The sequence below is a fragment of the Pseudophryne corroboree genome, chromosome 2, assembly GCF_028390025.1.
Source record: "Pseudophryne corroboree isolate aPseCor3 chromosome 2, aPseCor3.hap2, whole genome shotgun sequence".
NCBI classification, from domain to species: domain Eukaryota; kingdom Metazoa; phylum Chordata; class Amphibia; order Anura; family Myobatrachidae; genus Pseudophryne; species Pseudophryne corroboree.
In genome coordinates, this window is record NC_086445.1 from 274,026,360 (window position 1) to 274,039,612 (window position 13,253).

Below are 13,253 nucleotides of genomic sequence, written 5' to 3' on the forward strand. Positions count from 1 at the left end.
ATAATAATCTCAGAATACGCAATGTGGCAGAGTCGATTCAGAATTACTCATTACAGGACTTTCTAAAAGATTTTTTTTCAATTCTTGCTTCCTTAATTACAAATGAGGATTGTGTCTGTGACAGAGCACACAAAGCCTTACGTTCCAAGCCATCTCTGTCTCAACCACCTAGAGACATAATAGTCCGCCTTCATTATTACCGATCAAAGGAGAAGATAACCTTCAACCGATCACAAAAATACTTTGCCAACATCAAATCTGTTTTCGTTGGGGATTCCCATTTATGCTCCAAACCTTTGCCAATAATTCTATTTATACTATAAAAACTTTAACACAGTGTCAGGAGTTATTGGCTAAACTTGACATTCTTCCAGAAGCACCTGCTGTTCCCACCACTTCTAATACATCCCTGAAACCTCAGCGTTTGAGGCCACCACCTCCGAAATGGACAAGGGTGACTCACCATCACAACAAGGACTGTGACCCTCCTTGAAAAGTTGCAGCCATTTCTGGCCCGTTCCTTTTCCTTACTAGTAATTATTTGGATCACTTTGACACTTTTGCCAATGGCAGACAGGTCTGTCCCCATTTTCGTTTTGTGGCAATCTACAGTATCCTTTACAGTTGTTATTTGCAACATTATATGCTACGTACGCAGAGGATATATGTCATAGTTCTCACACATTGTGAATACTAGAAAATTATTATGTTGAGGTTTATTCACCGCTGCTGCTCCTGTTTTTTTTTGTCTCCTTACTTCCCACCCTGCTTACTTTTTCTTCCATTTCCAACCCCCTAGCTCATCCTATACCCCCCTTCCTCCAGGTTTGACACAGGTCATTTTTCCCAGTTTTTGGGTTTCTGTTAGTTTGTTTCAGCTTCGACTGATAAACAAGGGATCAGGCTCATATAGCCGTATTGCATGGATTTGCCACAACCCCATGCTCCCTCTTTTGATTGTGATTGCTAACAATGTATGCTTTTTTATGGCGGTCCTTATATGGGACCCATTTCTACAGGGTTTATGCCCACAACGCCATTTCATCCTTTACAAATTTCTTTCTCCTACTTCTCTTAGGGGTATATGCAATTGCGGTCGAATTCCCGAAAATGTTGAAAAACGGGGCATTTTCGACACAAAAAAAAAATTGACAATGCAATACAGTACTTTTCGACAAAAAAACGGACGTTTCAGATTCGACTTTTTGCAATTCGACATTTTAAAAATTCGACATGTCTGCAGTGGTAAAAATGCGGCAATTCAACAAAAGTATATTCAATTGAAGAATGTCGATTCGACTAGTGCTTTTTGACAGTAATTTCGTCAATTTCCTTCCGCCTCAGTTTGCTGGCGGAATCTAATAAAAAAAAATTTAAAACATGTTTTTTGGGTGTTTTTTTTTATTGCTAATAGCATATCTATTTATATTAGAAGGGATTAGGTACTTGGTTTGTCTATTAGGTTTGGCAACTATTATTTATATATTTTTTAAAGTAATATATTTTTTTTTAAACTGACTAAAATTGAGAGAGCATGGTTTTCAGTGGGAAGGGGTGGGAATGGGTTAAATTCACGAAAAAAAAATGCGTGCGGTCCCCCCTCCTAAGCATAACCAGCCTCGGGCTCTTTGAGCCGGTCCTGGTTGTAAAAACACGGGGGGGGGGGAACGGATACGGGATCCCCCGTATTTTTAGAACCAGCACCGGGCTCTGCGCCCGGTCCTGGTGCAAAAAATACAGGGGACAAAAAGCGTAGGGGTCCCCCGTATTTTTTGAACCAGCACCGGGCTCCACTAGCTGGGGAGATAATGCCACAGCCGGGGGACACTTTTATACCGGTCCCTGCGGCCGTGGCATTAAATACCCAACTAGTCACCCCTGGCCGGGGTACCCTGGAGGAGTAGGGACCCCTTAAATCAAGGGGTCTCCCCCTCCAGCCACCCAAGGGCCAGGGGTGAAGCCCGAGGCTGTCCCCCCCCATCCAAGGGCTGCGGATGGGGGGCTGATAGCCTTGAGTATAATTAAAGAATATTGTTTTTGCAGAAGAACTACAAGTCCCAGCAAGCCTCCCCCGCAAGCTGGTACTTGGAGAACCACAAATACCAGCATGCGGGGGAAATGGGCCCGCTGGTACCTGTAGTTCTTCTGCAAAAAAATACCCAAATAAAAACAGGACACGCACACCTTGACAAGTACAACTTTATTATACACATGACAACACACACATACTTACCTATGTTCACACGCCGACTGTGTCCATGTCTCCATCTGTCGACGTCTCCAAGAAGAATCCGAGGTACATGAAAATAAAATTATACTCCCCTAAATCCAGTGTCCTGTTATTATTTGTAATTCACGTACTTGGCAAAATAAAAAACACCATACCCGATCCACACGGACTGAAAGGGGTCCCATGTTTACACATGGGACCCCTTTCCCCGAATGCTGAGATCCCCCGTGACTCTTGTCACAGAGGGTCCCTTCAGGCAACCAGGGAGCGCCACGTCGTGGCACTCTCCTGATTTCCTATGCACGTCTGAGCTGGCAGACAGCGCATCGCACAGCCCCTCCATTATCTTCAATGGTGGGAACTTTGCGGTCAGCGGTGAGGTTACTCGTGGTCAGCGGCTGACCGCGGGTGACCTCACCACTGACCGCAAAGTTCCCACCATTGAATATAATGGAGGGGCTGTGCGATGCGCTGTCTGCCAGCTCAGACGCGCATAGCCAATCAGTAGAGTGCCACGACATGGCGCTCCCTGATTGGTTGAAGGGACCCTCTGTGACAGGAGTCACGGGGGGGGGGTCTCAGCATTCGGGGAAAGGGGTCCCATGTGTAAACATGGGACCCCTTTCAGTCCGTGTGGATTGGGTATGCGTTTTTTATTTTGCCAAGTACGTGGATTACAAATAATAACAGGACACTGGATTTAGGGGAGTATAATTTTATTTTCAGGTACCCCGGATTCTTCTTGAAGACGTGGACACAGTCGGCGTGTGAACATAGGTAAGTATGTGTGTGTCGGCATGTGTGTAATAAAGTTGTACTTGTCAAGGTGTGCGTGTCCTGTTTTTATTTGGGTATTTTTTTTGCAGAAGAACTACAGGTACCAGCGGGCCCGTTTTTCCCCTGCATGCTGGTACTTGTGGTTCTCCAATTACCAGCTTGCGGGGGAGGCTTGCTGGGACTTGTATTTATTCTGCAAAAAACAATATTCTTTCATTTTACTCAAGGCTATCAGCCCCCCATCCGCAGCCCTTGGATGGGGGGGACAGCCTCGGGCTTTACCCCTGGCCCTTGGGTGGCTGGAGGGGGGGGACCCTTTGATTTAAGGGGTCCCCACTCCTCCAGGGTACCCCAGCCAGGGGTGACTAGTTGGGTATTTAATGCCACGGCCGCAGGGACCGGTATAAAAGTGTCCCCCGGCTGTGGCATTATCTCCCCAGCTAGTGGAGCCCGGTGCTGTTTAAAAAAATACGGGGGACCCCTACGCTTTTTGTCCCCTGTATTTTTTGCACCAGGACCGGACGCAGATCCCGGTGCTGGTTCTAAAAATACAGGGGATCCCCTGTTCATTTTTCCCCCGTATTTTTACAACCATGACCGGCTCAAAGAGCCCGAGGCTGGTTATGCTTTGGAGGGGGTACCCCACGCAATTTTTTTCTGTGTTTTTTTAACCATTTTTGCGCCGTCAGAAAAGTTGAATCCAGGACGCACACTCTCCATCAATTGGTCTGTTTTTCTACAGCGGGACTGTCGAATCCGTTTTTTATTGAATATGTTGAATTCCGGCACCCGCCGGCCGGAATTCTACGGTCGAATTGTTGAATTAAAAAACGGGCGAAAAATAGCAGCAATTCGCCCGGAATTGCATATACCCCATAATGTTTATCTTTTTCCCTTTCTTCTTTTTTTTCTCTTTCTCTCTCTCTTTCTTGGGGTGGACCTCATAGAATTGGGGGGGGGGTTCCTTCCACCTTTTCGGGTTGCAGTTTGTATATAGAGACCCTTCTAACAATACACCATGACTCTTAAACTCTTGTCCATTAATGTGAATGGGCTCAATTCTCCCAAGAAATGCATGGTAGTTCTGGGTGCCTGCTGTAGGGAGAAAGCTTATATAGTTTTCCTTCAAGAGACTCACTTCAAAGGACCTCACTCGCAGCTTCAAGGTAAGCAATTTTCTCAGACCGTTTTTGCACCTACCAATTGTAAAAAGCGAGGAGTCACTATTTTAATCCATCGTAACATTCCATTTTTACACTCTAAAATGATAATAGATACAGAGGGTCATTATATAATGGTATCTGGCACCCTTCGATCCGAGACTCTAACTTTGAGTTTGATTTCAGTGTATGCGCCTAACCAGGAACAGTCACAGTTTTTTTGTTCATTATTCCGAAATATGGGCAGAGTGGCGCAGGGACACATAATCCTAAGGAGAGACTTTAATACAGTAATTGATCCTCCTCCTCATCCTCCGCTACCCATAAAATGGTCTTTTCTTCCACCAGGGCCTCTTGCACTCTCACTTCTTCCTTGAAACAATACAGTTTGTGTGATTCATGGCGCTTAAAACACTCCCTAGCTAGGGATTATACTCCTTTTCAGCCCCACATCAAATATATTCAAGGATCGATATGATACATGTATCCCATTCTATCACTTCTATGATCACAGAGGTGGGGATCACACCATTTACATGGACTGACCACTCTGGAGTCTATATCCTATTGGACATTTATAGAGCCTCTCGAGGAGAATGTGAATGGCACCTTAATGACTCCACTCCGGAACACCCTTCCACCCAGGCCGAAATTAAGGTTGCCATATGACTATACTTTGAAGAAAACTCTTCCCCCGACATTTCCCCTGGTATAATATGGGAAGAACATAAGGCTACAATTAAGGGTCAATTAATAGCTAAATTGGCTGCAATCACGAAAAAGGCAGCTCAAGAAATCTCTTCTCTCGAGACCCAAATTGCTGCTCTGACCACACAACATAAACAGTCTCCCTGTGCCACTCTGTTATCCCAAATAGAAAAGCTTAAAGGCCAGCTAAATACTCTCTTGTCTAACCCTGCAGTGGTTATTTTACAGAAGCTATGCCAATATTTTTACAATAAACAGGTAAAATTGACACTGCCTGGCAAATAAACTTAGATGTAAGCATGCAAAAGGTATGATTGACAAATTATAATCTACCAAGTTAGGATCCCACACGTATGATCATGGTCATGGTGGAGGAGTTTAAAGAATATTACAACTCATTCTATAGTTTGTCACACACCACTCTTTCTCCCCCTGCTGGAGTCGAGGTGATACGTTCCTACTTATCATTAATTCCCCTGCCTTGTATTTCTAGGTCCCAGTTTTCGGTACTGAATGAGTCCATTTCAGTAGAAGAAACGGTAGTATCAATTAGGCCCTCTGCGGCCCCCGGATCCTGATGGACTCACAGCACAGTACTATAAGTTATTTTCTACAGAATTAGCACGGCACATTACCTCTCTTTTTAAAAACATTTTGGAAGGGGCATCGTTTGCTCCTGCCACCACCCAAGCTGGTATTGTGGAAACCTGATAAAGACCCAACATTATGCCAAAATTACAGGCCGATTTCTTTGCTAAACATTGACTTAAAAATTTATACCAAGATCTTGGCCTCTCGTTTGGTCCCCCTTCTTCCTCACTTGGTTCATTTGGACTAAGTAGGTTTCATTCCAGGACGCCAAGCGCCTGACAATACTAGAAGATCCACTGATTTAATTCATACTATCTATCCACAAACAAAATTGCCCCACACTTATTATGGCATTGGACGCGGAGAAGGCGTTCGACTGAATTTCATTGCCCTTCACCTTTGAAATACTCTGAAAAATGTTTTTTTCTGGTAAAATTTAGGAGGGTATCTCAGCATTATACTGATCTCCTACTGCAAGGGTCATAGTTAATCAAACTACCTCTTCGAGCTTCGGAATTACTAACGGTACCAGATAGGGCTTCCCGCCTTCGCCCCTTATTTTTGCTTTAGTAATGGAACCTCTGGCGGCAAACATTCACTGCAATACAGCGGTTTCGGGAGTGAAAACCGGAACTGCAGAGCGTAAAATAGTGTTATATGTGGACGATGTCCTCATCTCTCTCACTAACCCTGATCAGGCCTTGCACCACTACTTTCAGAAATTGATCTCTATTCTACTTACTCAGGCTACAAAATTAACGCCAGCAAGACGGAAGTACTTGATTTTTACGTACCAGAATCTATCAAATGTACTTTAGAAGCATAATTTCAGTTTTGCTGGCATAAACAAAAGATTAAGTATTTAGGGCATTTTCCTGACACGTAACCTTCATAAGCTTTTTCAGGCCAACTTTCCCAGTGTTTTAGATCAAATTAAATCTGATCTCCAATCGTGGTCTAATCTATTTATTTCATGGATCGGCAGGGTGAATTCTATGAAAATGAACGTACTTCCTCGACTCCTATATCTCTTTCAAACTTTACCAATATATATATATACCCCCTTATGTATTCAAATTTACAATGTCACACTTCCCATTTTATCTGGGCTGGCAAATGCCCTAGGGTCCGGCTGAAATTACTACAGCGTCCATCTCAAGGTGGAGGCCTAGATATCCCAGACTTTAGGAGATATTATTTAGCAGTGCAACTGGCGCAGAAAGTACAATGGTGTAATTCTGGTGCTATTAAGGTCTGGGTTAACATTAAAGCTGACGAGTTGGGTCTTTCCACGCTTTCTTCCCTCCTCTGGCTCCCAAGAACGAGTCACCCTAGATCAGTGAAATCCCATCCAATTGTCTCTTGCTCCATATCCATTTGGGATTATGTCAACAGAAAATATAAATTGTCCTCCGGTCCTTCTCCTCTTGTTCCGTTATTCCATAATCCCGATTTGCCCCCTGGTATGAGTAGGTCTTCCTTTTATCATTGGAAAAAGGGGAGTATTCTGTTTCTGAATGACATTACCAGGGATCTTAACTTTCCCCAATTTTCTCAGATTTAGCAATGTACAGGACTCCCATCCACAGACTTTTTCCGATATTTACAGCTCAGACACTTCCATTCTAAGAAGGGAATTCTTCTCACTAATAGGCCACTTACAAATTTTGAGATCCTTTGCTGGAGGCTTTCCTCTACCAAGGGTTTAATTTCTGATTTATATGCACTACTGGTTGGGCATGAACCCACTGCTCGGGATCCTCATGTAACAGCCTGGGAGAATGATCTGGGAATTAGTTTGGACTCTGATGAGTGGTCGTGATTTGGGACAAGGACATTTCTAGCTCAATATGTGTTAAAGTTAAAGAAAATGTAAATAAACTACTGTATACAGTAAGTGGTACTACCCTTCCCGCTTACATTCAATGTACCCTGACACTTCCGATAGATGCTGTAGAAGATGTTTTGAGGAGGACGCATTCATACATATATGGTGTTCATGCCCAAAAATAGTTATACTCTGGAAGGAAATCATGGGGTATATGCAATTGCGGTCGAATTCGCGGCAATTTTCGCCGTTTTTTAATTCGACTCAATTCGACAGGTGAATCCCGGAAGGTGGCTTCCGGAATTCACCATATTCAATGAAAAACGGATTCGCCAGAGTCGCGGGCGAAAATCGGCCGATTTGGCGGATTTTGCCGCGATTTTAAAAAACGGTAAAAAAACGTGAAAAACCCGGAAAAAAAATGGCGTGGGGTCCCCCCTCCAAAGCATAACCAGCCTCGGGCTCATCGAGCTGGTCCTGGTTCTAAAAACGCAGGGGAAAAATTGGCCAGGGATCCCCCGTATTTTTAAAACCAGCACCGGGCTCTGCGCCTGGTGCTGGTGCCAAAAATACGGGGGACAAAAAGAGTAGGGGTCCCCCGTATTTTTAACACCAGCATCGGGCTCCACTAGCTGGACAGATAATGCCACAGCCGGGGGTCACTTTTATGCCGTGCCCTGCGGCCGTGGCATTAAATATCCAACTAGTCACCCCTGGCCGGGGTACCCTGGGGGAGTGGGGACCCCTTCAATCAAGGGGTCCCCCCCCCAGCCACCCAAGGGCCAGGGGTGAAGCCCGAGGCTGTCCCCCCCCCATCCAATGGGCTGCGGATGGGGGGGCTGATAGCCTTTTGTGATAATAAAAAGATATTGTCTTTTCCAGCAGTACTACAAGTCCCAGCAAGCCTCCCCCGCAAGCTGGTACTTGGAGAACCACAAGTACCAGCATGCGGGAGAAAAACGGGTCCGCTGGTACCTGTAGTACTACTGGGGAAAAAATACCCAAATAAAAACAGGACACACACACCTTGATAGTAAAACTTTATTACACACTACCGACACACACATACTTACCTATGTTGACACGCCGACTGCCACGGTCTCCGACGATCCGAGGGTACCTGTGAAAAAATTATACTCACCTTCCAGCGTCCAGAGATAAATCCACGTCCAGAGAGTAAAATCCACGTACTTGTTTAAAAAAAAAAACACGCAAAAACCCGCTCCATACCGGACTAGAAAGGGGTCCAATGCTTTCACATCAGACCCCTTTCTCCCGAATGCCGGGACATCACGTGACTCCTGTCACTGACGTCCCTTCAGCCAATCAGGAAGCGCTACTTCCGTGGCGCTCACCTGATTGGCTGTGCGCTGTCTGTACTGTGACAGCACATCGCAAAGCCGCTCCATTACTTTCAATGGTGGGAACTTTGCGGGTAGCGGTGGGGTCACCCGCCGGTCAGCCGCTGACCGGCGGATGACCTTACCGCTAGCCGCTAAGTTCCCACCATTGAAAGTAATGGAGCGGCTTTGTGATGTGCTGTCACAGTACAGACAGCGCACAGCCAATCAGGTGAGCGCAACGAAGTTGCGCTTCCTGATTGGCTTAGAGACCTTTCTGTGACAGCTGTCACTGACAGGTCTCATTCGTGGAAAGGTGTCCCATGTGTCAGCATGGGAGCCCTTTCAGTCCGGCATGGAGCGGGTGTTCGGTTTGTTTTTTTGCCAAGTACGTGGATTTATCTCTGGACCATGGCTGAGGTGAGTATATTGATCTTTTCTTTTCAGGTATCCGTGGATTCTACATGGAGAAGAGGACCGATGTCGGCGTGTGAACATAGGTAAGTATGTGTGTGTCGACGTATGAAATAAAGTTTTACTGTCGACGGTGTGTGTGTCCTGTTTTTATTTGGGTATTTTTTCCCCAGTAGTACTACAGGTACCAGCGGGCCCGTTTTTCTCCCGCATGCTGGTACTTGTGGTTCTCCAAGTACCAGCTTGCGGGGGAGGCTTGCTGGGACTTGTAGTACTACTGGAAAAAACAATATCTTTTTATTATCACAAAAGGCTATCAGCCCCCCCATCCGCAGCCCATTGGATGGGGGGGGACAGCCTCGGGCTTCACCCCTGGCCCTTGGGTGGCTGGGGGGGGGGGGACCCCTTGATTGAAGGGGTCCCCACTCCCCCAGGGTACCCCGGCCAGGGAAGACTAGTTGGATATTTAATGCCACGGCCGCAGGGCACGGCATAAAAGTGACCCCCGGCTGTGGCATTATCTGTCCAGCTAGTGGAGCCCGATGCTGGTGTTAAAAATACGGGGGACCCCTACTCTTTTTGTCCCCCGTATTTTTGGCACCAGCACCAGGCGCAGAGCCCGGTGCTGGTTTTAAAAATACGGGGGATCCCCTGTCAATTTTTTCCCCGCATTTTTAGAACCAGGACCAGCTCGAAGAGCCCGAGGCTGGTTATGCTTTGGAGGGGGGACCCCACGCCATTTTTTTTTATGATTTCACCGTTCCAGCATAAAAAAAAAAAAATAATAATAATAATATTTTAAAAAATATATAAATAATATTTGTGCCTCCAAAAAAAAAAAAAAAAGTACCTAATCCCTTCTAATATAAATAGATCTGCTATTCCCCCCAAAAAAAACACAAAAAAAAAACATGTTTAACATTTTTTTATTTGTTTTCACCCTCCAAAGTGTGGCGGATTGAAAATGACGAATTTGCTGTCTAAAAGCACTGCTGTCGAATTTCCAAACTTGAATTGAATATGCTTTGGTCGAATTGCAGCACTTGTATCATTGCAGAAAAGTCGAATTTGCAAAAAGTCGAATTTCAAAAAGTCGAATTTTGAAAGTCCGTTTTTTGGTCGGAAAGCACTGAATTGCATAGGCGATTTTTTTTTTTGGTTGAAAATGACCCGAAATTCGACAATTTCGGGAATTCGACCGCAATTGCATATACCCCCATATCTCTTATCGCACGGGTACTTGGGGTCTCAGTTCATTGTGACCCTAAATATTTTCTACTCCCATTGGGGTTTCCTGAATTATCTAATTATCAAAATAAGTTGATACGACAAATTATCTCTGCAACAACTTGTCAAATAGCTGTTTGTTGGAAAATGCCCTCTTTTCTAACATGTCCTTTCACGCTTTATGGTACATTTATAAGATGGAATACATGATGAGTATACAGTAATTAACCACTATGCCAAATCGTTTGACAAAGTTTGGGGTCTCTGGCTAGCATCCCAGAACATTGTGTCACCATTTTTCCACAGCTCCCCAGTGTGAATACTCGATTGCTCTCTTTTTCACTGATGCCCCACCCCAGGGGTACTAATTTCCTCTTTCTTTCTTATGTTTTCTTTGCTCTTCTTTGTTTTTCCTAACAGTTTTGCTATACCGTTATATTTGAGGATAATTTCCTCACTGTTTAATTCTTTCAAAAATGGATTACTCATTAGTTAATGTTTTTTGAGACCTTTTGTTAATTATAATGTTATTTGATTTTGTGCACCTGGTATTGTATGATCAATGTACTATGCTGTGATCTTCTTAATTAAAAAAAAAAAAAAAGAATCCATAGTTTTCCCAAAATACATTTTTCTAAAATACATTTATTTAGAAGTTATATCCTTGGATGTCTTTTTCAGTTAGAAATTTACCTAACCAGTTTTTAAAAGTAATGACCGAGTCCGACATTACTACCTTCACTGGCAAAGAATTCCAGATCCTTACTGCCCTTGCTGTGAAGAACCCTCTCCTTTGCTGGGTATGAAATTTCCTATCCTCTAACCTCAGAGGGTGTTCGCGTGTCCTGTGTAGAGATTTCTCAATAAACAGATCTCCTGTTAGCTCAATGTATTGCCCTTTAATATATTTATAAATATTTATAATGTCCCCTCTTAGACGCCTCTTTTCTAGTGTAAACATATCTAACCTAATAAGCCTTTCCTCATAATCCAGTGCCTCTAACCCCTTAATCAATTTTGTAGCTCGCCTCTGAACCCTTTCCAGCTCGAGTATATCCTTTTTATAATGTGGTGCCCAGAATTGTACACAATATTCAAGATGTGGCCGTACCAATGATTTATGTAATGGCAGGATTATGAAATCATCCCTTGTCTCAATACCCCGTTTTATGCATGCTAGTTCCTTACTTGCCTTTGTTGCTGCAATTTCACATTGGGTACTGTTGTTAAGTCTATTATCAATGAGCACCCCAACATTTTTTCTAAAACCGTCTCCCCTAACCTTCCCTATTATTCAATTTGTAGGTTGTATTATTATTTTTAGCCCCAAAGTGCATGACTTTACATTTGTCTATATTAAACCTCATTCTCCATTTGGCTGCCCAAACTTCCTGTTTAACTAAGTTGTTTTGTAGGGACTCTGAATCCTTATCTGAGTTAATTATCCTACATAGCTTGGTCCCTGAGAACAAGACGCAAGCACCATGTTTCCAGGGACCTGTACATGCTTAGTAGACTGCGGCACAATGACAGTCTATTGCACTGCAGATGAAGGGGGTTGAGGGTGGAAGGCATTCAGAGCCTTTTCTTATGCCCCCTCCACTCTCAAACTGCCTCTGAATATGCCCCTCTGTATTGTGACATCCACACAATAATAATAAACTGTAAAAGAAACATATACATTTATTAAAGAGGCTGAACATAATCAGTATTCAGTTATTAAACCAATGCTGATGCATCAAGTGGGGCTATATTGGGTATATAATATAGAGTTACATGTAATAACATGGCAATCTAGGTAATCCATTACTAAATAGAGTATACAGTCATGGACAAGGATAAGCTTTTATCTATTAACTATTAAATATACATAGGAAATTAGTTTACACTAAAATCTTGCACTAATGTTACAGTCATACAACAGAGGGCGATGCCAGAAGAGTGTGTGTGTGTGTGTGTGTGTGTGTGTGTGTGTGTGTGTGTGTGTGTGTGTGTGCACACTCATCATGCACTAATATACAAAAGTTCATAAGATGAACATAAACACAAGCCACATTTGCATTCTTTACCAACATTTTATTTCACAGCTATTGAATAATATATTATTTCTAATTATAATGTGCAGTATTAAGTTTGTATATTTTTTTTTCTTGCAGGTAACAATAAAGTGTTTACATCAAGTGATTCTGTACCACAAATTCATAGGTATGTTCATTGCTTTTAATGTAGTGGGTGTAGTGCCCAGGCTTATACCGGACTGGAGAGTATGTACAACACAGCGCTCAGCCCCTGATAATTGAAGTTATGGGGTGTCAGTGTTCACCTTGTCTATGTAGTCTTGATTATAATGTTATGTCACCGGTGTGAATCATAGATTGTATTGATGTCAAACAGATAAATAACAATTTAAGGTATCAATTAAACTTTTATTGGGGAGTCACAGTGCTCCTCCCAGACACTTTGTTAATACTATGAGTTATCCTTATACTGTTCAGGGTTAATTCTGTCCATGCAAATTGCGTGAATTTTCTCCTGTAAAATGACTTTTAATACTCTCTGACCATTATCATAGTCCCGCAGAGTTAATGCGCCCAAATGATCCAATCAACAAAATATAAAAATTCAATTGCTGATCGCAAATGTTAAATGTGATGTTTCGCCCTAGATAGAGCCGTCTTTAGTACTGCTAACCGCAGCAGATTCTTGGGTATAAATAGAAATGCAGGTATACGTTGGGGGAAATATATGTTCTGGGGGTGCGGCGTCCCGTAACCCTCAGGTGCATATACTTACCCTTCTTCTTCTGGTCGTCCTTATCTTTCGTCCCCCGCTGTGCTTGCTTGTCCCTCCGTCTCGGTCCCCGGCCGGTGTAGAACCTACGGAGGGACAAGCAAGCACAGCGGGGGACGAAAGATAACCTTTTGCTGGTCACTACATGATGTCACGTGTTGTAACATCACATACAGGTGGTGTGACGC

At 43.6% G+C, this 13,253-nt stretch overlaps 1 protein-coding gene across 1 annotated transcript in view; it reads left to right on the forward strand.

Moving 5' to 3' along the window:
* The window catches only part of ERICH6B (glutamate rich 6B), a 385,650-nt gene that overhangs the window by 95,965 nt on the left and 276,432 nt on the right, over positions 1-13,253 (forward strand). Inside the window, exon 3 of the mRNA XM_063952820.1 lies at positions 12,432-12,480. Coding sequence (XP_063808890.1) covers positions 12,432-12,480 — 49 coding nt within the window. The remainder of the gene's footprint in view (positions 1-12,431; positions 12,481-13,253) is intronic.